At 46.7% G+C, this 19,684-nt stretch overlaps 2 protein-coding genes across 6 annotated transcripts; one reads left to right on the top strand and one right to left on the bottom strand.

The window, feature by feature from the left end:
- The first annotated feature begins 352 nt into the window (after positions 1 to 352).
- JOSD1 (Josephin domain containing 1) lies at positions 353 to 16,204 on the top strand. Of its 5 annotated transcripts, none has more exons than XM_070411131.1 (6): positions 353 to 431; positions 732 to 1,555; positions 11,613 to 11,702; positions 12,861 to 12,989; positions 13,102 to 13,296; positions 13,909 to 16,204. In XM_070411131.1, the coding sequence occupies exons 2-6, from the start codon at positions 1,371 to 1,373 to the stop codon at positions 14,006 to 14,008; spliced, it is 699 nt and encodes a 232-aa protein (XP_070267232.1). In that variant the 5' UTR covers positions 353 to 431; positions 732 to 1,370; the 3' UTR covers positions 14,009 to 16,204. The 5 variants fall into 5 exon arrangements, with proteins under 5 accessions (XP_070267232.1, XP_070267235.1, XP_070267234.1 ...); XM_070411133.1 differs by lacking the exon at positions 353 to 431 and adding an exon at positions 462 to 478; XM_070411134.1 differs by lacking the exon at positions 11,613 to 11,702 and having other exon boundaries at positions 13,909 to 15,970.
- On the bottom strand, positions 16,174 to 18,114 carry TOMM22 (translocase of outer mitochondrial membrane 22). The gene is made up of 4 exons (XM_070411138.1): positions 17,980 to 18,114; positions 17,598 to 17,716; positions 17,038 to 17,155; positions 16,174 to 16,844 (listed from the first exon to the last, which is right to left on the bottom strand). Exons 1-4 carry the CDS (start codon positions 18,094 to 18,096, stop codon positions 16,770 to 16,772), a joined length of 429 nt encoding a protein of 142 aa, XP_070267239.1. The 5' UTR covers positions 18,097 to 18,114; the 3' UTR covers positions 16,174 to 16,769.
- Between the last annotated feature and the right edge of the window lie 1,570 nt (positions 18,115 to 19,684).

The raw sequence follows: 19,684 nt of genomic DNA, 5'->3' as shown, positions 1-19,684 counted from the left end.
GGCGGGTGGGGAGGCCGCCAAGCGCCGCCGCGGGCTGGGTCACCGCCCGGGACGGCGCCGACGCCAGGGGGAGGGGCGGGCCAGGGAGCGGCGGGCGCCGAGGCGGGACTCCCGCAATCGCCCGCCCAGCGAGCCCAGGGAGGCCCGGAGCGGAGAAACCCCGCACCATTTCCACTCGCGGCCCCGCGCCGACCAGGTCTCCCAACGCTACAGGAGCCCAGCCAGCCGGCGCGCCGCGGCCGCGACCCCCACCGCTACGCCGTGACGTCAGGCTGCCCTCGACGTGACGCCGCGGTGGGGCGGGGCCGAGCGGCGCGGGAGGGCGTTTCCGGAGCACGCGCTGGGCGTGGGCGCTGACGTTGGGCTCAGGTGCGCGCGCTCCGGAGCGCGGCCCAGGTGGCGGCCCGCAGTCCAAGGGGCGGCCGGCCGCGGTGAGGGGCGGCCCGCGGCGCGGACGCGAGTGGGCGCGGGGGCCGGGGTGAGGGGAGTGCGGGACGGCCCCGCGGCTGGCACTCACGTGACCGGCGGGGAGGTCCGGGTGGGGGCGGCGAGACGGGTGGGCCCCCGAGGGTGAGGAGAATGGTGGGGCTCCACCCCTCGCGGGTCGGCCCGTCCCCGCGCAGGACCTTCCCTCGGGCCGGGGCCGGACCCGCCCCGCCACCTCCCGGCCCGCCTGGTCCTCCGCGGGGCCCGTCCGACCGCCGGAGCTGACCGGGTTGTCTCCCTCGCAGGGCCGCGCGAGAAGGTGAGAGTCCGCGCTTCCGAGGGAGCCGCGCCCGCCTCGGCTCGCGCCCTGCGGGGCCCACCGCACCCGCGGGGATGGAGAGGCGCCTCGGAGGCCCCGGCGCTGCCCGCCCTCCCACGCCGGCCGGCCCTCGCTAGCGGCTCGGATTTTGCGTTTTATACTCCACCGGGGCCTTGCCTCCCGAGCCAGTGGCGTTGTGGTCCGGAAGAAATGGAAGAAAAGGAGCGATGTGACCGGTTCCGCCCCGTCTTCCTGCGTTGAGGCCCGGTTGGCTCGTACAAAGGAAAACACAGCAAGAAAACCGTGGGGTTTTTTCCCGAGGGGGGCGGGTGGGGCGGGTGGGGGAAGGGAACAAGGGCTTAGGTTTTTCTATGGTTGTTTTTTTTTAAATTCTGCACTTTGACATTAGTGGTGAAAAACACTAATTCAAAAGTTATTTTTCTATCGAGAAGAGGTGGGTTGCTTTTCCTGTTGATTCCAGTCCTTTCTCCCCGTGACAAAGCATAAATCATGGGCACCGGAAACTAAGGTGGACCTCAGGAATCCGAACGGACTCCGAAGCTCGCCCTCTTCCTCGGGAGGGGAGGGGTGTTTTCAGCCCCCTCCGGAGCCCGAGACGGAAACCATGAGCTGCGTGCCATGGCGGGGAGACAAGGCCAAGTCGGAGTCCCCGGAGCCGCCCCAGGCCGCGCCCCCCCGGATCTACCACGAGAAGCAGCGCCGGGAGCTCTGCGCCCTGCACGCCCTCAACAACGTCTTCCAGGACGGCGGCGCGTTCAACCGGGAGACGCTGCAGGAGATTTTCCAGAGGTAGGGGACCCCCGCTGCTCGGTTCCTGGAGACTTTTTGCTATTTCCGTGGGTGGAGCGATGTCTCGTTGCCTTACACCTTCCAACCAAAAGTATCGTCGGCGAGATACCGTTAACAGGGATGAGTGAGGGACACAGAACTGGAGAGATAACCACTGCTTTTTATTGCACACTGACGGGCCAGGCACGGTGCCGAGAGCATCCGCAATGCCGTGGGACACATGCTGTTATTTCCACATCGTAGATGGAGGCAGGGCTCAGAGAAGCGCGGTGATTTGCCCAGGGAACAAACGCAACCAGAGATGGAGCCAGGTGTGAGTTCAGGTGTGTGCGGGCGCTGTTGACCGCTGTGCTATCTCATGCCTCTCGAGTCCTGCCCCTCGGGACTTTACCGCCTGGAAGGGGCCCAGATGAGTACTGCTCAGTCACCTGTCATGGGAGAGGGGATGTTGTGGGTTCTATGGAAAGGTGTCTATGAACTAGGAGGTCAGTTCGATTCCTGGTCAGGGCACATGCCTGGGTTGTGGGCTCGATCCCCAGTGGGGGGCGTGCAGGAGGCAACCCGTGAATGATTTTCTCTCATCATTGATGTTTCTATCTCTCGCTCCCTCTTCCTCTCTGAAATCAATAAATATTTTTTTAAAAAGGAAAGAAAGGTGTATACACGGTGCTCAGCCTTTCTTTGAGACCATGTGCTAGCCTTTGTGCTTTTCACATATTGTTTTGTGCTGCCCTCCCCACAGTGGTCTCCTGTTTCTATTTTACTGATGGAGAAACAGGCAGAAAGGTCAGGTCATTTGTCCAAATAGCTTCTAAGCAGCAAAGCTGTGATGTGAAGCTGACTCTTGATCCCCTCCCTTTTTTACTTTATTCTAGATACCCTTTCTTATTGATGCTGTCTGACAGGTTGATAGAAGTTCCGCTTTTCTCTCTCTGCTGTGATGTTCTGAAATTCTTTTATCAAAGGGTTTGAGAATTTGTTCCTGCAGAAGGAATTCTCTTCAGGAAACGGGGCCCTGGCGGGTGAGATAATACATCTCAGATCACCAGGTCATGTCAGCACGTCTGCAGCCCACAGCAGTGAGCCTGTCTGATTCCTCCAGCCAGAAAGTGTTAAGGCCTACTCAGCTCAGTGCAGATAAAGCGGAAGAATTCTTTAAGCAGTGCATATTGGCAGTTTCAGAAGACCCTTTTCTCCCTTCACTCAGAGATAAAATTATTGCGCCATAAGGGCCTGTATTACAACTGGAAACAATCTATTTTGGGGTGAAAGTCCATAGGTGTAGACTTTTTTTTTTTTTTTGTATAGCAAAGGTTGGAGATTTATTGAAGAACAAGTACAGACTCCCCCATGGAGAGAGGGAAAGAGTCCCACAGAGTGGACTCCCACGTAGGGTGCGGGAAAGGGTCCCCACATAGGTGTAGACTTTTTACCCAGAAAGAACCATAGACCTCTCTTAAAGGAATGTTAATCCCAGGGTGTTGACAAGATTATAATGAGAGTAAATTGTTTTCCTCTGCCAATAATAACCATAGTTATGCCTTAGCGGTGCAAATGTGTCATTTGTGTTATGGCCATTACCTGGCAAATAGAATTACCTCTCTTCAGGAATCGGGCCCTGGCAAGTGAGATAATTTGTCTCAGATCATCAAGTCATGAAACTGAAAAGAGTAGAAAGGAGGCCAGTCCATTACACTGCTTCCTTTCACCAGCCATTCATATTTTTTATTCATATTTTTTAATTGGATATTTGCGAGTTATTTTCTAACCTAAATCTAGGGAGAAGGAAAGGACTCACAGTGAGTAGTTGAATGTGCTTTGTACAGTACTTGGTGATATGTAGCAATCTGTTTGTTATCCTCACTATTGATTTTTTTTTAGAGAGTGGTAGGGAGGGAGTGAGACAGAGAGAATGAGAACCATCAATGTGAGAAAGATACATCGATTAGCTGCCTCCCACACGCACCCCAATCAGGGCCAGTGGTCTAGCATGCAACTGAGGTACATACCCTTGACTGGAATCGAACCTGGGACCCTTCAGTCCTCCGGCAGAGGCTCTATCCGCTGAGCCAAACCGGCTAGGGCAATATGTAGCAATCTTGCAACAACTTTATTATATTGATCCAAGGATTCAGTTTAAGCAATCTGCCCAGTTTCATTCACTAGTCAATTTCAACAGTCAAGATTCTGTGTGTTCATTCAAAAGTTTTTCACTTCTATAAATTTGGCCCCGATCTGAAATGATGACAATCACTAACACAGATGAACGCTCACTCTGTGCAAAGCACTGTTTCCTTGTGTTAAGTCATTCCTCACATTGATTTTAAAAGATAGATTCTGTTATTTCCCATTTTTTCAGATGAGAAAATCATGGCACAGAGCTATTTTTAAAAATATATATATTTTATTGATTTTTTACAGAGAGGAAGGGAGAAGGATAGAGAGTTAGAAACATCGATGAGAGCGACACATCGATCAGCTGCCTCCTGCACACCCCCTGCTGGGGACGTGCCCGCAACCAAGGCACATGTCCTTGACCGGAATCGAACCCGGGACCTTTCAGTCCCTAGGCCGACGCTCTATCCACGACGCTCTATCTGCCAAACCGATCAGGGCAGCACAGAGCTATTAATGGCAAGATTTGGACCCAAGCTTTGTAACTGCTGGGCCTCCTAACTGCTCTGTTGCTCCCTGAGTATTGGAAAGGAATGTCAGAACAATTATATCATCAGTAGCTGTTCACTCTGCTAGTAAGTTGGGTCTGGGTCTAAAGATGTGGACTATGATTATAAACTGTAAATAATAGTGGGGCTCTTTTAGCTCTGTTTTCCCTGAATGAAAGAATGCTAAATACTTGCTAAACATTAACATGGAACCAGAGTTCTATTCCTGGCTTTAAAGGAATAGAACTTGCTTTTAGCAAATTGTACTACACTCCCCACTTCCCTAGCAGCACAATGTAAAGATCCACCTTAAAGTAATAGCAACTCTGTACACAAAGAGAATATACTCTCCCCACTCCAAGAATTCTATATAGACTATTTTGTATGGAAAGATTCTGTGTGGATGAATAGAAACCAAAAAAAAAAAAAAAAAAAAAGCATGAAAGGGATTCGAGGAAAAAGCAAAGGAGAAGAGGTGAGAGAGAAAAAATTGAATTTTTTAAATAAACATTTACTGGCTGCCTGCAGTGTGCCAGGCACTGCTGGGCACTGTAGAGAAAACAAGTTGAAAAGAATTCAGCCACTGAGGAGTACATCTCGGAGATACACATTGGCCAGGCCTTCAGAACAGACTCAAATTAGAAGCATGGAATTTAGACAATCTAAAAGAAAAGATGATCTATTTGGGACCTAACAGAAAGAACAGTAAAGTTGACAGGTTTTACTAGATAACTTTAAATTCCCAGATCTAAAGTTCTTTGCTTTTTTGAAGATGTGACTAATGAATAGTATAAATGAGAAAAAATTTCATTAATGCCATTTGTTGAGAATGAAATTCTTCCTAGCAGTTGAATTTTAGCCAGATAAAGGAGAAATACAAAAGCAGGGTGGAGTTTCAGTACAGTTGTGCCTATGAGATGACTCATGTTTGGAATAAAAATGAATAGGAACTTAGAACTAAGCTAATGACTTGGTAGCAACATGGGGACGAGGAAGAGAGGAGTCAGAGGTGTGGCAGGCTGGGTCCAAGGTTTGGAGGTAGTGGTAGTCTACAGTGATAGCAAAAAGAGGCACGAAAAGGGTCAGTTTTCAACATGTGAAATTAGAGAAAAGATATAAGTAGTATTCATGTGGATATTTGATCTCATACATTTTATCATGTACGTCTATGCTTTGAAAAGAAAGGACTTAGCCGAAACCGGTTTGGCTCAGTGGATAGAGCGTCGGCTTGCGGACTGAAAGGTCCCAGGTTCGATTCCGGTCAAGGGCACTGGGGATGTGCAGGAGGCAGCTGATCGATGTTTCTCTCTCATCGATATTTCTAACTCTCTATCTATCTCCCTTCCTCTCTGTAAAGGATCAATAAAATATATTTAAAAAAGAAAAGAAAAGAAAGGACTTAGAAGTTAAATGATAAGGCAGCAGCTTTGCAAGGTTATTTTGAAAATCCTCAGGTCTCAAACATTTTCACTAGATTCATCTCAATTTTTTAATGATCAAGTGTTCTTGCAGCTAAGTATGTGTTTCCCTCTCAAAATAGCTGCTGAAATCTAAAGAGATGAAAATTAGCTTGGTACTAGGGAAAAAATCTAATGCAACCTGGAAAGAACAAAGTTTGTAGATATTGATGAGCAACCAGCATTCCCTACCATAGAGGGGAAGTCCTCCTGCCTTCCTATTAAATGGTCCCTGAGCCATTTAATAGGAAGGAGCCACATATAAAGGTTTGGTGGTTGTGCCCTGGCTGCTGTGGCTCCGTTGGTTAGAGTTTTGTCTCATACACCAAAGGTGGGGGTGCATGCGGGAGGCAATTGATGTTTCTCTCTCTTTCTCCCTCCCTTTCTCTAAGATCAATTTTTTAAAAAGTAAAGGTATGGTGGTTGTAAATTGAGAAAAGATGTTGTTAAGTGTTAACCCCTAGAGATTTGAATTATCTCATCCAAGGGCCAAACATCGTCACCATCTCTGTCATAGCCAACATCTACTACAGAGTACTTCTGTGATCTGTACTTTACACTTAAAAATTTAAAGACATCAGGAAGTCATATTTTCTAATGTCACATTTCTTCAGACCTGATAAAAAGGAAAATAATAATTATGGGAGAAAAGGAATATGAATGAATGTCTCCACATCTACTTTTCTTTAAAATCTGAACTCATCAGCATAGCCAGACACAGTGACAACCACGAGAGGATCTGGAACTTATCTGAGGTGTGAGACCTGCACTAGAGCCTATCTTCTCACTTGTAGATCACTTCAAATCTAACAACCTCTTGGCTGTGACAACAGTGAGAAACCTGCTTTGTGGCCCAGAATTTCTAATGAAATTAAGCAAAGTCAGTCCTGAAAAAGAATTTACCAGGGAGTCTCAAGAAAACAATCGATTGAAACAGAACAGGATCTTATGGAATTCAGTGGGGCCAGTGTATCGAAATATCCAGGAGGCTGTTCAGTGTAGCCTTAGTTCTGTTCAGAGTTAGGAAGTTGAATCCTACCTCTGCCCCTCACTAGCTGTAGATGACTGAGCAAATCACTGTAACTTCTTTGTACGTAGTTTCTTTATTTACACTACATTAAAGTAAGTGCTAGTGTTGTAGGTAAACTGGGTAGGCCCCACTTGTTCAAATAACCACTCTGGGAACGAGATGGAAGCCATCCTCAGCATTTCCTGTATTGGTCAGTTTGACCAATACATGTTTACTCAATTGCCAGTGCCTAGCTGTGAGGGATACAGAGTAGAAGAGCCATTTCCTTCAGGAATTTTCTATTTGTTTGCACATGTATGAAGAAAACTGCATTCTTCAGTGGTCCTCTAAGAGGAATCATTCCCATTTTTACAGATGAGCTAATAGTCATGGAGATTAAATCTCACAATTAGCATTGATGCTGCATGGAAGTTCCTCCCAGTCTCCCTCCTTTTTCTATTACAAAGGAGCCAGGAAAGATTCCATGGAGGAGATGGGATGCGAGGATGAGCCTAAAGGATTTGACTTGGAACAGAAAGGATGAAAGAGGAGAGGCCAGAAATAACGTTTGTGTGGTCAAACATGTCCTCAAGACTCAAGGTGAATACTAGCACATTAGGGGTTCAAGAAAACTTGCAGGAAACCTGTTTTCTTGTTTCATTCAGCCATTGTATCGAATGTTTTCTGTGGTCTGCTGGGAACACACTTGGGAAAGCTCAGCTCTAAGGTTTGAGCCTGGTAGGGACTTAGGTGGTGAAAAAGAAGGAAGACTCAGCAGTTTCTTTGTTGAAGTCTCCCTGCATCCACTGGCTAGAGACGACACTGAAAGGATGAGAAGCAATTGAAAAACTGGTGAAAGGAAAGGAACTGGATCTCTCTTGAGCTGGGCTTTTTTTCATATGCCTTTGCATTTAATCCAAGTGCCCAAGAACCCACCTAGAGCCTTTGTCCTATTAAGCTACATTTCAAGCCCAGGCCCCAGGGGCTCAGCTGGCCTTTCCTCTTATCAACCTACCACCACCACCACTCTGTTCTTGGGTCCTTGCTATAAGACAGGCACAACTGCCCAGTTGGTGTGGCTCAGGGTTAAGCATCAACCTTTGGACCAGGAGGTCATGGTTCGATTCCTAGTCGGGGCACATGTCCAGGTTGCAGGTTCAATTCCCAATGTGAGGCATGCAGGAGGCAGCCAGTCGATGATTGTCATCATTGATGTTTCTATCTATCTATCCTTGCCCTTCCTCTCTCTGAAATTAATAAAGACATTTTAAAAAAAAACCGGCACACGTTGGATTCCAACAAATCTGAGTTTGAATCCTCATTCAAACTTGAAAGAGAAGTGATCAGGGATTAGTCATTCAAACTTGAGTTTTTTAAACCTATAAAATGTAAATAATTCATAGCCTTATGGGCTTATTGTAAGGATTAAATTAGATACCTATGAAAGCATGTCATGGGCTTGGCACAGAAGTTTCCCATAAATGGTAGTTATTACAGAGAAAACAAATTTTGGTTGCAGAGTGGAATGTAATGTCTTCAGGTACCCTTTTGCTAGTTCTGGAGACAAGCACATAAACTCTTTTCATTTTAAGGGTCCACTGCTATTTTCAGGGAAAGAGATAACAAAATAAATCCAGAGAACATTTCAACAACACTCCTTAAGCACTCTTTGAGCCCAGGTGATGTAACATTCACAGGCTAGAGAAGGCCACTGCGCCCCCTGCTGTCATTGTAGTGGGGAAAACAGACAATCAAGACAGGTCCAGTAATAACAAGGGCTGTAATTAAAGCAGTATATACAAGAGGAAGTGACTGGGAGAAACCTAAGGTTGGACTGTCAGAAAAGGCATCTAAGGCAATAATACTTGAGACTCAAATAACGAGCAGACCAAGTGACGATCTAGGGCAGTGGTTCTCAACCTTCCTAATGCCGAGACCCTTTAATACAGTTCCTCATGTTGTGGTGACCCCCAACCATAAAATTATTTCTGTTGCTACTTCATAACTAATTTTGCTACTGTTATGAATCGTCATGTAAATATCCGATATGCAGGATGTATTTTCATTGTGACAAATTGAACATAATTAAAGCATAGTGATTAATCACATAAACAATATGTAATTATATATGTGTTTTTCGATGATCTTAGGCGACCCCTGTGAAAGGGTCGTTCGATCCCCAAAGGGGTCGCGACCCACAGGTTCAGAACCGCTGATCTAGGGGAAGAGTATTCCAGATTGTGGCAGCCATTGAGTACAAAGGCCCTCAGTGAGAAAGAAAGCTGGTGTGCTCAAGTAGCAGAGGTCTGTGTGGTAAGAGGTGCGATGAGGTCAGCAGGACCCCAGGGCCTTGCAGGCCAGAGGAAGTAGTGTAGGTTGTATTTAAGTGTTTGGAGAGCCGTTAGAGGGTTTAAGCAGTGGCAGGAATATGTTTTATGTTGAAAAAATGATCTGGTATGTTAGCTGTATATAGAGAAGTTTTTTACTTTTTTTTTTTTTTGCTTTTTGCTTTTTGTTTTTTATTGACTTTTTATTTATTTTTATTTTTTTAAATCTTTATTGTTCAGATTATTACATTTGTTCCTCTTTTTTCCCCCCATAACTCCCCTCCTTCCAGCTCCCACCCCACCCTCCGCCCTCACTCCCCACCCACTGTCCTCATCCATAGGTGCACGATTTTTGTCCAGTCTCTTCCCGCATCTCCCACACCCCTTTTCCCCCCAAGAATAGTCAATCCATTCCCTTTCTATGTCCCTGATTCTATTATAATCACCAGTTCATTCTGTACATCAGGTTATTTATTCACTTGATTCTTAGATTCATTTGTTGATAGATGCATATTTGTTGTTCATAATTTGTATCTTTACCTTTTTCTTCTTCCTCCTCTTCTTAAAGGATACCTTTCAGCATTTCATATAATACTGGTTTAGTGGTGATGAACTCCTTTAGCTTTTCCTTATCTGTGAAGCTCTTTATCTGACCTTCAATTCTGAATGATAGCTTTGCTGGGTAAAGTAATCTTGGTTGTAGGTTCTTGCTATTCATCACTTGGAATATTTCTTGCCACTCCCTTCCGGCCTGCAAAGTTTCTGTTGAGAAATCAGCTGACAGTCGTATGGGTATTCCCTTGTAGGTAACTGAGTTTCTTTCTCTTGCTGCTTTTAAGATTCTCTCTTTGTCTGTTGCTCTTGGCATTTTAATGATGATGTGTCTTGGTGTGGACTTCTTTGAATTCCTTTTGTTTGGGGTTCTCTGCACTTCCTGGACCTGTAAGTCTATTTCTTTCACCAGGTGGGGGAAGTTTTCTGTCATTATTTCTTCAAATAGGTTTTCAATATCTTGCTCTCTCTCATCTTCTGGTACCCCTATAATTCTGATGTTGGTACGTTTGAAGCTGTCCCAGAGGCTCCTTACACTATCTTCATATTTTTGGGTTCTTTTTCATTTTGCTTTTCTGGTTGGGTGTTTCTCGCTTCTTCGCATTTCAAATCTTTGACTTGATTCTTGCGCTCCTCTGGTCTGCTGTTGGGAGTCTGTATAATATTCTTTATTTCAGTCAGTGTATGCTTACTTTCTAGATGGTCCTTTATCACACCATCGAGGGTCTCATTAGATTTCCTGTACATCTCATCAAGTTTATCGACAGACTCTAGAAGCCTCTCAAGAGACCTCAAAAGTGTGGTTCTGAACTCAATATCCTCCCTTGATAGTTTTGTCCTGTTTCTTTGTCTCCGCATTTTTTTACGCTTTCTTGGCACACCCCCTAGTGGTCTTTGTGCGAAGTCTTGTTGTAGTTAAGCCTTGATTGTTATAGTTAATACTAGAGGGATTTGACCTCCAGGACGACTGGCTGTGATAATCAGCTGTGTTTGCAGTGGAAGAACTTGTGTCCTCTAGGGAGGTGCTAATCTAGCCTTCGCCTGAGGCTATCCGGCAAATGGCTCTGTCAGCACTGCACCTCCTCTGATTCTCGGTTCCTCCTAGTTGTAGAACTTCCATTCAGCCAGCCTTCCTGTGGTTCTGGATGATGTCCGTTCCGTCTTTTAGTTGTATTTTTGAAGTGGTTGTTCGAGGCAGCAAACTCCGGCGTTAACCTATGCCGCCATCTTGGTTTCTCACTTTTTTTTTTTTTATTTAAATTATTGTTTAAAGTATTACATATGTCTCCATTTTCCCCCATTGACCTCTTCCCGACCGTTCCCATCCCCCAGCACATGCCCTCACCCTCCTACTGTCTGTGTCCATGGGTTATACTTATATGCATGCATACAAGTTCTTTGGTTGATCTCTTACCTTCCCCCCTCCCCCGTCCTCTGCCTGCTCTGAGGTTAGATCAGCGGTTCTCAACCTGTGGGTCTCAAACCCTTTGGGGATCGAACGACCCTTTCACAGGGGTCACCTAAGACCATTGGAAAACACATATATAATTACATATTGTTTTTGTGATTAATCACTATGCTTTAATTATGTTCAATTTGTCACAATGAAAATACATCCTGCATATCAGATATTTACATGACGATTCATAACAGTAGCAAAATTAGTTATGAAGTAGCAACGGAAATAATTTTATGGTTGGGGGTCACCACAACATGAGGAACTGTATTAAAGGGTCACAGCATTAGGAAGGTTGAGAACCACTGCGTTAGATGATCTGTTTGATGCTTCTATGTCTGATTCTATTTTTGTTTATCAAGTTTTTTACTTTTTATAAGATTTTTTAAGTTTTTAGAATTGACTTAAAGTCTCCATCCTCTTTTGGAGATGACATTTAGCAGCTCCTATCTCTGCTTTTTGTTGTTGTTGTTGTTAATCCTCACCTGAGGATATTTTTCCCCTTGATTTTTAGAGAGTGGAAGGGAGGAAGAGGAGTGGGGAGAAAGAGGAGAAACATCAGTGTGAGAGACACATTGTTTGGTTGCTTCCAGCACTCGCCCTGATAGCCCCAGGATCGAACCTGCAAACCGGGTATATGCCCTTGACCAGGAATCGAACCCAAGACTCTTCGGGCCAACGCTGTAAGCACTGAGCACCACTGACCAGGGTGTCAGCTCCACATTTATTCCACACTTCCCTTCCTCCACACGTGCTGCCCTTTCCTTCAAGATGGCCTTTCCTCGGGTCCTGGCCTGACAAGCCTATGAAACAAAGTAATAGGACTGGAAATGCCTTCAGAACTGACCTTGCCTTCAGGGGAAGGAGTGGCTAAGAGGCCTGGCCAGAAGTGTCTTTCCGCTGGGTGAGCAAACCAGACTGCAGTTTTGTTTGGCACAAAAATTTCTTTCAATTGATTGTGTTTTAATTTTTAAAAATCCTTAAGTATATTACACATACACATGTATATTTGGAATGCTTTACATGGGTCATGCATTGCAGTTTCATTTAGGCCTTACTACATTTTATTGCTTTATACCTGGCCCCAATTCATACATTTATGTTACCTGCCTGGGCTCCTGTAGGCTTTTGAGTATTAAATGATTAATGATTATCAAGTGTGTAACCTTTAAATGGAAAGCACTTAAATATAAAAAAAAAAACAAGAATAAAAAATACTACCCATGCAAATGAAAATATCAAATACTATTTTCCAGTGGCTTGTATCAGGGCAGAGAAATCAGCAAGGAAAAGGCGGCAGAAGTGGGTAGGCTGGGGATAAACGAGACGCCTTCATGGAACACTCTTTGTGTCCATTGACACACGTTCTAAATGACAGGCAAAGAGGCTCCATCACTGCTGAATTATTATTATTACTATTATTATATTTTTGTTGATTCCAGAGAGGGGGAGAGAAAAAGAGAGTTAAAAACATTAGTGATGAGAGAGAATCATTGATCGGCTGCCTCCTGTACACCCTCCACTAGGTATGGAGCCCAGCAACCCGGGCATGTGTCCTGACCGGAAATCAAACGGTGACCTCCTGGTTTATAGGTTGACACTCAACCACTGAGCCACACCAGTCAGTCGTGAATTATTATTTTACATTAAAAAAGAAGTGATCCTTGGACAGTAAGAGCCCAGACTACAGAATACTTGGTTGGAAGCTTGGTTAGTTTACTTGAATGGGGTAAACAAACCTCTGGGGGACAGTGGCCTAAAGTGCTCTCTGTCTCTGGTAGTGCAGGCTCAGGAGGCGTTAAGCAGGTCAACAAGTCTCAGTTCTCCTTTCACATCTGTAGGTTGTCTCCAAACACCATGGTGACCCCCCACAAGAAGAGCATGCTGGGAAATGGGAACTACGATGTGAACGTCATTATGGCAGCACTTCAGACCAAAGGCTATGAAGCTGTTTGGTGGGACAAGCGCAGGTAATCTGAACCAGGCTTGACTTGATGAGAACTGGCACACAGGGGATGCGTGGGGAGGTAGATGGCCAGTTGTGTGACAGCCAGGGAACCTGACACCGTTCCTCTTCTGCAGGGATGTCAGTGCCATTGCTCTCACTAATGTCATGGGCTTCATCATGAATCTGCCCTCCAGCCTGAGCTGGGGTCCACTGAAGTTGCCTCTCAAAAGGCAGCACTGGATCTGTGTTCGAGAGGTGGGCGGTGCCTACTACAACCTTGACTCCAAGCTGAAGATGCCTGAGTGGATTGGAGGCGAGAGCGAGCTCAGGTGCCTGTGGTGGCTGTGGTGCTGGGTGGGCTCCTATAAGCTCATCTTTCATCATTTGGCAAAGGAATTGAAATTCCTAGCTTCTTGGACCTCTCCCTGCCTCACTTAGAATCATAAGGTCTCAGATTTGAAAGACCTCAATCTTTTATAGTCCATGAAGCTCCAGCTCCTGGGATATTGATCTTCTGGTCTGGCAGGACTGGCCTTGTAATTTTATCTACACTTGGCTGTGACAGTATAGCTGCCAGTTCAGAGGAAGGAAGACATTCAGGGCAGAGAAGACTAAACTTCCCAAAGAAGAAACCCCCACCCCCACCCCCCCAAATTAGAAGTCTTTTGCTTTAGACTTAGAGTACTTTCGGCTGGCTCTGTTTGTCACAGAGCTAGCTACTTTAAGCAATAGGAGCAGAAATTCATATTGGAAATCTTAACTAGACAGATTGAGGGGTAACCAAAAGTGGAACCCACCAAGAGCAGATCACCATGGGAGTGTTTTTTAGGATTGCCAAGGGTATAAATGGATGAGGTTACTGGTGAACATATGGCCCCAAGACTGGAATTTGCCATTTTAACAGCATCTCATTCTCTTTCATGTATTTTTTCCCCCAATAGGAAATTTCTAAAACATCATTTGCGAGGAAAGAACTGTGAACTCCTGCTGGTGGTACCAGAAGAGGTGGAGGCCCATCAGAGTTGGAGGGCTGATCTGTAACAGTTCTGCCAAGCTTCCCTCACCTCGACCCCTAAATCCTCCATGATGTGCTGTGCCCTATACATTGGGTCTGCCCTTGCCACTTCCCCAGACATCTCATCGGGTTTTTCCCTCAGATTTGACAGTGTGCAATAGGCCAGAGGTGTGAAATGTTACAAGAACCAACCAACGTTACTCATTCCTGGGAGAGGAAGGTAGGAACTCTGTGCTTAGGGCAAGCAATGTAAGACCCTTGTTTTGTTTGAAGAGACAAGGAAAAAGGTGGGGGGGTGTCCCCTAGCTTATTTTTCCCTTTCCTCTGAGGACTTGACAGAGGCTCTGCTGGAGTTCACTGCTGCTCTGACTTACCTGGAGATGCTGCCTCCATTTCCCCTTTCCTGGCAACTAGTGGGTCTGAAGACACAGGACATGCAAAGCTCGTGTGACTGGTTTGAAGGACCCAGAGCAAAGGCCTCTCAGGAACCATCTCGAAAACCCCAGCAGCACTACATCATGCCATCTGCAACCCTCAATGCCATCCCTTATCCTATTTTTAAGGATGGTTTATGGCTATTCTTGTTTTATAATGAAAAGTTCTCTACTATTTCAGAGTGGCTGAATCCTGCAGCATTCTAGCATGACAGGGTGAGCTAGATCCCTAAGAAGACATGGCCGAAACCAGGCGGGCATGGGCAACCTGTCTGCCTCATCCAGCAGGGTCCCTGCCATTTCATTAAGTTAGGAGGCTCTGGGGCACAAGATAAGCAAAAGGGCAGTTTTCCCTGTTGGCCCACTCTGACCAAATCAGGAAGAAGTGAGCCTGCTTTCGACATCAAATTGCACTAGTTTAAAAGAGTTGGGTGAGGAAAGTATTGTGAAGAGAACAGCTAGAATCGAAGTGCTAGGCTGGGAGTCACTACAGTGGGCAGAGTCCAAGTTAGGTGGTTGTGTGTATGACGCCAGAGGACTTGGGTCTGCCATCTTTCTATAGTTTTCTTTACAAATCAACTAAGAATTGATCCAGCCCTACCTCTAAATAGTTGTAGGCCACTTTTCTCCTAACTTTGGAAAACATGAGAGGAGGAGGGGAAGCACTGCTTGTCTCCAAAGTGGTTGAATTGCCTCAAGGCAGACGGGCAGGCAGGGATGGCCCGACCAGGCCTTTCAGATCAATGGTCTTGGCAGGCCCGAGAGCTGCTCCACTAGCCAGACTTCTCTCCAGCAGCAAAGCCAGCCTAGGGCTTGCATGTCAAACCTGAGCAAGTGAAACAGGATGAAGCTGAGGCTCTCTCCTCCCCACTGTGACTGGAGTGCATGTTTACACCAGCACTTTTTCTGCACATTTATCTTCAATCCAACAAGGCCGTTTTTTATGCAGAGTAACAAGAGGCCACCAAGCGGCTACTGCGTTACACTGTCTGAGCGACTGCAATCTCTTGCACCATTTTCTACATCAGACATGCTTGGCTCCACAGACGGCTCTTTATCCCTGCACAATGACATTCCAGCCACCACCAGCCAGAAGTTCCAGCCAGCCTTGCTGACTGTCATAAGCAGGAGCTTGGGTCCATTGGCACTGTCAGTGACAGATAGTAAGCCATTTCCTCAGAAGAGGAGGAAACTCTCCAGTGTGCTCGGGCCTGTGCAAGTGGCACTTCAAAGAGTCCCCATGTACTTGGAGTCCATGAGCCAATGGGATATGCAAAGATGCTTAAACATTTCAGGGCTGGTTTCTCTGTTCATATCCAATTCTGGTGCTTGGGAACAGGGACCCATGCTGATGCCTAAGGGCAAAAAGCCCTATTTCCTTTAAGGAAGGGAGCAGGCCTGACCCTGATGCCCTTAAGGGGTGACCCTAGGCTTTTTGTTTTTCTTGCTTTTATCTTCCCCTACCCCTGTTTTTGTTGGCCTTGTGCTGGGTTTGTTTACAGAAGATGTATTTTGTTTAACCAAATATTAAAAGTGGAAAACTCCATACATAAATCTGTCTGCCTAAATTCTGTAATTATGTACATAAAGGGGGGAAAAAAAGGTAAATGTGTGATGCTGCTTTAGAAGGAATTCACTAAAATCACAGGTCATCTTTTAGAGATAACGTTATGCTTTCGGGCAGTTCATGTCTTTATCCTTCTAAAATGGTCTAAGTTTTGAGGTGCATATCCAGAAACACATGCTTGACACTTGGCTGGAATCATTTTAAATATTTAATTTACAAAAGTGAGCACTGACTTTTTTTTTTCTTTTAGACACACAGGTCTAATGGCCAAAATGCACATAGGACATGAGCTCCTGCTCTGCCCTCCACAGTACCCATCCTGTGGTTAAAACTGCTGCTGGCCCTCCCTCGTTTCCAACATACAAATTCACAGTGGCTGCTTTTACACTACAGCTGTAATGCATTTTGTATTTCATATAGTGCATGTCAAAACAGAACCGTCGTTAATGGTCAGGGGTACATCCTTTCCAGTGGCATCAGTTCCTACTCCACAAGCAGACACTGAGGAGACCTTCTGGTGAGGAGTGATTTAGTGAGGGGATGGCCGGAGTTGGAGTGACCAACTGCATCGATGCACTCTGGTGTCAGAGTGAGGAGAGAAGCCAGCCAGGAAAGCTTGGAGGGCACAGCTGCAAGTTGGGAGTCTCCATGAGACAACGAACGGGACATTTTCCCAACCAGGTTTATTTTTTGTGCCCAAAAGAATAAGAAAAAAATCAGCAGTTCAAACAGTATTGAATTTTCAAACTTCTCCCGCCAAGACAGGTCAAATAGAGCAGTAACAATCTAGATCTTTCCAGGAAGTGAAGGTAGAGCCCCTGGCATTCCTCCTGACAGCCCTGTGTTAGGCCCTAGGAGTATCTGGAACAGAAAGGAAAGATGTAAGGCGCCGTGCAGACCTGGGGATCTCATTTTGCCTCCGATTTAATGGGGGCAGACAAGGTCTACAAAAGCAGTGCTGGCCGCACAATCAAGAACCTAAAGCACATGGGCCAGATCCCAAGCTCTACCCGCACGTTAATTGCTGGTCTTCTCAGGTGTTGTCTGAGCTCACCTGCCGCTGCTGCAGTTGCTGCTGTTGCTCCATTTGCAACTTCTCAGTCTCAAAGACAACAGGAAGAACCAGGATCATGAAGGAAGTTGTCCCGATCCACAAGGCTGCCCTGGAAAACCTACAAAGGGATTGTGAGCAGGATGGGAGGCAAAGCCAGACAGCTGCACCAAGAAGGAACCAAATTCCTCACGCCACCGATGCAATGTTTTTGATAAACATACTCTACCCAAGTCTTGCACCATACTCCTACCAGAAACAGGAGGAGCAGTTCTGGGAGCTGTGTAGCTAGTGACAGCAATTTTAACGTTCTCCTGAGTTCTTACAAAGATACCGATACGTTCATCATCTCACACAATCTGAAACGAGCCTAACAACGATCCTACCCAACAAGAATCCCCACTTACAGGGAAATTGAGACTAAGGCTAAGGGAACAGACGTTCAAGGTCACTCCACGATCTAGGTGGCAGGCGGGCTTCCAACCCAGGTATGATCCTTCCAACGCCCGCGTTCCCTCACGGCACCCCAGGCACCCCCCGCTGTCTTTGCCCTTGTCCCTTACCTGTACATTTTTTGAGCCACAAAGAGGGAGAGATCAAAAGTGGCTCCGGCCGCGGACCGGATCCTCTCCGGAAACATCTCCGTCAGACCCCAGAGTCTCTCCGACAGGGTCTCGTCTGGCTGTGGTGGAGGAGGCCGGGGTCTTGGCCGAAGCAGCGGAAAGCCCCCCGCGCGCTGGGGCACGCCGACCGTCCCCGGAGCCAGCGCACTCCGGGCCCAGCGGGGCCCCTAACTCCGCCTCCCAGGACACGCCTCCGCTCCGACCTCTCCAGGCTCCTCGACGCGCCAGTGTCCCGATCCCGCAGCACGCGGAGCCCACACCCCCGGGCCGGACGCTCCTGTGCGGACCCCCGCTCCCCGCCTCGCCCGCTGGGCCCCAGTACCTCGTCGTCGTCATCCTCTTCCAGCTCCTCCTCCGTCTTCTCCGCATCGCCTTTCGGAAGCATTTCGTCCGGGGGCAGGGGAGCACCGGGACCGGGGGCAGCGACGATGGCAGCCATGTCTGCAGGGGGGGAGGGAGGAAGGGAGGGACACCGGAACCGGAAGAGAGGAGGCGAATGTCGCGCTGAGCATAGAGCTGCCCTTCCGGGAGCTGGAATCAGGAGGGCGGGGCCACAGCGACCCCCTCTGGCCGGCAGTCGTCATCCGCCTTCAGCCCAGTCGGACGCGGCTGAGATTCCAGGGAAATAAAACCGGGGGATTTGCTCAAGTCTGGGTCCTTCCGCAGTAATTCTGTTCAGAGGGTTCCGCGTGGGCTCAGAAACCTGCATTTTAACAAGCTGCCCAGGGATCGCCCTTAGAGAAACACTCATCTAGTTTCATTTACCTGAGTGGTGTGCTGTTTGGTAGGAATAAGTTAGAGATTTGAAGGTTAATTGGTCTTTTGGGAAAACATCAAATAAACAGACCCAGTATACTAAAACAAAGGCAAGAGTTATCGCTTCCGGAGCGGGCACTGTGTGTATGTTGAGGTACTATTATCCTTACCTTAGAAATGAAGAAATTGAGGCACAGTACAGGGTTACTGTATTTTTGGAGGATAGATTTCTGGAAGTGAATTTGCTACCGAAAAGTATGACCATTTAAAATTTTGCTAGGTATTAGCTCATTGCCCTTGAAAGTATATAGTTTCACAATAGTGAATGAAGTGTCCTTTCCCCACACCCTGGGAATATGGTATTTGCCATATTTTAATATGTTGCCTATATGATAGATGAAAACGCTTCTTTTTATAATGTGCCCCACAAGTTGTTATATACAAGGATAATCTGATATACATCTTTAGCCAATGGACCGTGGAATGGGAGAATCTCAGGATTGCACCATCCAAATCCTTATCTGCACTTACCCACTCGGGGGTAGGAGGGCTTGCACTTCCTCCAGATACGGCCCTCAGTTTCCTTCCTCTATGGGCTGGGCAGCTCTGATTACAAAAAGTTTTCATGTCACAAAGGGTGCCTACTGGATGATTCTGTTATATAAAGTTCAGAAACAGGCAACATCTATCAATGGTGAGAAGGATAGTGATCCCTTTGAGGAGAAGGGGCTAATACTTGGGGAGGGGCGGGAGAGTAACGTTTGGGGGGCTGCTGGTGAAGTTCTTGCCCTGGGTGGTGTTACAGGGGTGTGTTCATTTTGGATAGTTCATCAGGCTGCACACTTATGATTTATGTTTTTGCATGTTAACCTTCTTATTTTTTTTAAGTCGGCTAGAGCTACATCAAGCATGTCAAACTCGCGGTCGGCAGGGCCGCGTGCCTCGTTTAGCATGTGGCCCCGCCAGGCCGGGAGTTTGACATGCTTGATCTACATCAATGCAAGGGCAGCTTAAGAACCCAGTGCCAATGGCTTTTGATTCTTTTACGGGCTCTTTTATGAAATGTTGGAAGACCAACATAGCAAAGGCAATCTTATGTGGAAAGTACAGACATCAGGACTTCAAGTAGAAAGTCACAATGCCAATGTGAAGAAGTTTTAGGAAAACTTTAACCAATTAAATTTGTTTATAGTATTCACAAGAGCAACGCATGATTTTTTAAAAATCCTGTGTTTGAGGCTAAAGAGCTCTTTCAACAATTAACAAATTGC

This window comes from Myotis yumanensis, unplaced genomic scaffold (genome assembly GCF_028538775.1).
Source record: "Myotis yumanensis isolate MYYU_CA2020_CCGP unplaced genomic scaffold, mMyoYum1.0.hap1 SCAF_3, whole genome shotgun sequence".
Lineage (NCBI taxonomy): Eukaryota > Metazoa > Chordata > Mammalia > Chiroptera > Vespertilionidae > Myotis > Myotis yumanensis.
Note: the sequence above shows the minus strand (reverse complement) of the source record. Positions and strands in the feature narration are given on the sequence as shown.

Excerpts from the sequence above, each read along its gene's own strand:
- JOSD1 (XM_070411131.1), top strand. The coding sequence starts at position 1,371 with ATGAGCTGCGTGCCATGGCGGGGAGACAAGGCCAAGTCGGAGTCCCCG. Across the intron at positions 11,703-12,860 it reads AGACTCTTCGGGCCAACGCT|GTTGTCTCCAAACACCATGG; the intron begins GTAAGCACTGAG and ends TCACATCTGTAG. Across the intron at positions 12,990-13,101 it reads GTTTGGTGGGACAAGCGCAG|GGATGTCAGTGCCATTGCTC; the intron begins GTAATCTGAACC and ends CCTCTTCTGCAG.
- TOMM22 (XM_070411138.1), bottom strand. The coding sequence starts at position 18,096 with ATGGCTGCCATCGTCGCTGCCCCCGGTCCCGGTGCTCCCCTGCCCCCG. Across the intron at positions 17,717-17,979 it reads AAGAGGATGACGACGACGAG|CCAGACGAGACCCTGTCGGA; the intron begins GTACTGGGGCCC and ends CCTCCACCACAG. Across the intron at positions 16,845-17,037 it reads AGCAACTGCAGCAGCGGCAG|ATACTCCTAGGGCCTAACAC; the intron begins GTGAGCTCAGAC and ends TTTCTGTTCCAG.